Here is a 4764-nt window from a genome sequence, read left to right as displayed (position 1 = left end):
GTATTCTCAGTTTCTCATTTTTTTAAATCTTATGATTTTTCTATTAATCTCCGATGCTTTTGATTATAATTGTCATAGTAAAAAATCAGAAACTAGCGTATTAATAATTATATAAATGAAGTCTGTGATATGATCACCGCACCGGATTTCCTGATTGTTAAAGTATTCTGTTTTTATTTTATAGAATTAGAATCTTATGATTTTCTTTTAATCTCCAATACTTTTAATTATAATTGTTAAAAAAAAAAAATCAGAAACTACAGTATTAATGATTATCTAAATAAAAAGTGTGATGCGCGCACCGCATCTGATTTACCTATTGTTAAAGTATTCTCAGTTTTTATTTTCATGAATTAAAATCTTATGATTTTTCTATTAATTTGATTATAATTTTCAAAAGTATCAATCAGGAACTACCGTATTAATGATTATATAAAAAAAATGTTTGATGGTCGCACCGCATCTGAATTTCTTAATGTTAAAGTATTCTGTTTTTTATTTTGATGAATTAAAATCTTATGATTTACATGTTCTTAAAATCTTATGATTCCTACAGACGAGTGAGGACAGTCAGGAGGCAGACTCAGAGGATGCACTTCGACCATACGAAGGCCAGGAGGCCTGGACATCCCTGATGAAACAGAAGACACCCACGGCACTACATCCCACGGCATCAACAGCTATAAGTATAAACTAACTAATAAGTAATCATGTAATAGTTTATATTTTATGGCAACCTTTATCTGAATCATTTGAATCATTTTAATTATAATAACAAATTGTAAATAAATACTTAGTTTCTTTATATAGTTTATATACTGTTATATATCCCAATATACCACTCTTTATTATACTATATAATTAATGGTAAGAACATTTTATAAATATAGAGGTATCTAATTGGTAAACTGGTAAACACACAAACAGCCTTTGGAAAGGAATCCAATTATAATAATAGTTTTTAGGACTCAATTTATAATCAATTAATTAACTTATTTTTGGATAATTGCCTTCAGCGATTATCCTGGCATCCCAAGTAAATCTGCTACTAGAACATAGCAGTATTTATATAAAAATATGTGTGATGCGCACACTGCACATGATTATCTTTTTGTTAAAGTATTCTCAGTTTTTCTTTTCCTTGAATTCAAATCTTATGATTTTTCTTTTAATTTCTGATAATTTTGATTATAATTTTCAAAAGTATTAATCAGGAACTACCGTATTAATGATTATATAAAAAAAATGTTTGATGCGCACACTGCATCTGATTTTCTTATTGTTAAAGTATTCTGTTTTTAATTTTCATGAATTAAAATCTTATGATTTATATATACATATATTTATTTATAGAAAGAGAGAGAGATTGGTAGTTTTTTTTTACTTCAGTTTTCCTCGGAATACACCCCATCGAATATATTTCTTCCAAGTGTTTTATATTTTATTCTAGCAATAACTAACAAGATAGAAAGTTAATCTACTGGGTGGAACTACCTCCTTTTGGGGAATATTTGACATGAATGTATGTAATAACTAATATTTGACAGGAATGCATCTAACAACTAAAAGTACACATGTTTATATTTGTTGTTGTAAGTTAATATTATGTACCGCATACGCGGTACTGCACGATCCGTGATAATAAAACAGAGATAACGTTATCTATTGAAGGGCTAACCATTAACTTTGTGTGGGCTTAGGACGCATTGGAACAGTTGTTTCCTAGGCTTTTCGTAATAACTTAATTTTTTTTTTTTTGAAACAACGTATGGCTCCTGATAATGGAGAGATAATATTATCTATGGTGGATTCAATTAACCTTATGTGGATTTAGAACAGATTGGAACAGTTGTTTTGCTACCCTGCAACGACGTATTACTAAACGATTCTGAGTTGAGGATAGATGGATTACCATCCTTGAAGCTGCATTACTACTGGTGATGTCAGAATACCAGTCGTCAGTATTAACACATGGAAGGTGAGGCATATCGATTATTTCTGGAAAAACATGAATCTTGGTCAGGTTGTTTGTGGGCGTTAAAATCATATTTTTTTTATTAATCTATTTATTGACGTTTACAACTGTATTTACATCAAAATATTTCTAATAAATTTGATGTAAGATCATAATAATATGATAAGGACATGAAGAGAAACATCCATTGGTAGCATTTTAATGACATTTTTAGATTAGAAGGTCTCAGAACCAAAAGAATAAGCACCTCGGAGGATTGTCAGGAATGGAAGAGGAAGCAAGGCTAGAAACGAGTGGACTTGGGTGGAGTTTATAATGAAAGGAGTGATATCTGGTTTGGGCTTGATCGGTTGCATAAGGAAGGTCTTTATCGATGATTTTATTTGTGGCAAAGTAAGGAGCATTGAGGATTTTCGATTATAAGGATTGGATACGAGAGGAATTCGAAGGTTTAGTTGAGCCCCAAAGCTCAACTCGGTATGTCCAGATAGGCCTTATTATAGTCATGTAGATCTGTATTTTGTAGATGAATTGGAAGTTTAGACCGTTTGTTTAGTAAGAGCAGTAAGAGTCAGAATTCTTCGTTCTTACCCCTTCAGAACTCAGTACACCCCTTAAATTACAAATATTAGAAAAATGGCAGGTGGATGAAAGTTCTCCTTGTAAATTAAAAGAAATAAAACGATCAGTAAAACCATGTCAACATCCTACCGCAACAGCCGTAGGGAGGAAGTTGCTCTAACCCGCTTGAGAATAGGTCGTACTCTCCTCACGCACTCTCACCTGATTAGAAAACTGCCACCTCCAATGTGCAAATATTGTCAGTCCATTCTTGCGATTAGACATATTTTTGAAAAATGTACTTACTATTTGCCAATAATAAACAGGATAGGACTGACCCCAAATTTATCAGAAGCTCTCACAGATAAGGAAGCTAAAATTATATTAGTATTTGAATTTTTAAAAGCTCATCGCCTTCTTTATAAATTATAACTCCTCTTTGATTTTTTTATTTATTTATTTTTATTTTTCTAATTATTTTATTTATTTATTTTTACAACAATAAACAACAACAAGAGTCAGAATTGACAAGCAGTTGCCTGTCTTTTTAGTCTTTTAGTCTTGTGTGACTATTCAAAGTTATTCGTTTTTCCAGTTGTGACTAGATCTTATCACCTTAGATCTTGGCCTTAAGGTTGCGAATTTGAGTAATAAGCTGCGTTATGAGTGTTTTTAAATGCAAATATACTTGTTATTCCGAAGAACAAAGAAAATGTTCCTTACTCAAAACTAGCTGATTTTAATGTATTTTTGTGTGCTGAACACGAAAATCACTAGGAAAAAGACATTTTTAGCTTATTTTTTTTTTTTTTTTTTAAAAAAAAGTACTCAATATTTTGCTAAAATTATAATTTTTTTTAATCAAAGAAATTCAGTGTTGGAACATACGTTTTTTTTTTTTTTATATTATATATTTTTTATATTATTTATTCCATCTTGAATTCAGAGGTTCTGTGCAGTGGAGCTCTAACGTGAGTTAACTGTGGGAAGAGATTTCTCCAAGTCATTTATTTGGAGGAGTAGAAATACCAAAACCGTTGGAATAAATAATTTACATACTCCTTGAAGTGGATTTATTCACACAGATAATATTGAAGATGAAAATTACGGTGAAATACTGTTTACATTTTTCTAAGAAAATTGCATACGTATCATATAATTTTTTTATTTAAATGATTTGTTAAAAACTGTTATCGACATTCCTTCCTCTTTATTATGTTACAATTATTTTATCATAATGTTACTTTATTTATTTATTTTTCATACAGATAGTTTGACTATTTTCATTTTGTTTATTCTTCTGTTTGTATATATTTTGAGTTTTTTTATTCATTTATTTATTTTATTTTATTTTATTTTAATATGTATGAGATCATTAATCTCTATTACCTATTGGCCAAAACTGTGTGGCAGATTGTAATATCTATCAATAAATAAAAAAATTATGCTAATAAAAAAAAATTGGCCGCTTCTCAGTTCCTATGACAAATTATTTGGTAAGCGTTGTTACACTGAGTGAGTACTCTTTAACTTATTGGATCTCTTTTGCTATTATTTCTTTCTAATTTGTTTTTATGTTGAACATTTGATTTATATATTCTTAATATATTTTATATTAATTCCTAACAATATATTATCTTTATAAGTCAAAACAGTACATGGCATACCACTTTTTATTGATTTAGTTAAAATTTTTATAATTATAAAATGATATATTATAAATAATTTTTTAAGACCACAGACGAAGATCTCAGAAATGCATTGAATACTGCATTAGGCCTAGGCGACATAGGTATCAGGACTTGGTTTGGAGAATGCAGAGCCATTGGGTCTATTCTTAGAGAAATGTTTGAAAGCAACAAAATCAGGAGAGAAGATCTTTTTGTTTCGGCCATGGTATTGTTTATTTACTTAATAATATTTATCATATTTATTTATATCTGTTAAAATTATTTTTTTGTAGCTACCTCCAGTTGGCAATAGATATGAAGACGTGGAACACTTTATGAGAATGTCTTTGGATTCATTGCAACTAGATTATGTAGATTTGTACGAAATTGGTTCTCCTATGGGCTTCATTAGAGAAGGAGATTCAATATTAACACCTGTTGATGAAAACGGAGATATATTATTGGACCTAAAAACAGATTTTGTGAAAACCTGGAAAGTAATGAAATTTATTTACTTTTTAAAACAATTTTGATCTCTTTTCTCTCAACTTTATTCTT

General features: G+C 29.5%; 1 protein-coding gene across 1 annotated transcript in view; it reads left to right on the top strand.

Moving 5' to 3' along the window:
* The first annotated feature begins 2008 nt into the window (after nt 1-2008).
* The window catches only part of LOC106688503 (aldo-keto reductase family 1 member A1), a 3682-nt gene continuing 926 nt past the window's right edge, over nt 2009-4764 (top strand). The window contains exons 1-3 of the mRNA XM_067050972.1: nt 2009-2023; nt 4271-4432; nt 4500-4703. Of these exons, the coding sequence (XP_066907073.1) occupies nt 2009-2023; nt 4271-4432; nt 4500-4703 (381 nt within the window). The remainder of the gene's footprint in view (nt 2024-4270; nt 4433-4499; nt 4704-4764) is intronic.

This window comes from Halyomorpha halys, unplaced genomic scaffold (assembly GCF_000696795.3).
Source record: "Halyomorpha halys isolate HHAL.00 unplaced genomic scaffold, Hhal_1.1 Scaffold1144.1, whole genome shotgun sequence".
Lineage (NCBI taxonomy): Eukaryota > Metazoa > Arthropoda > Insecta > Hemiptera > Pentatomidae > Halyomorpha > Halyomorpha halys.
This window is presented reverse-complemented; position numbering and strand designations above follow the sequence as displayed.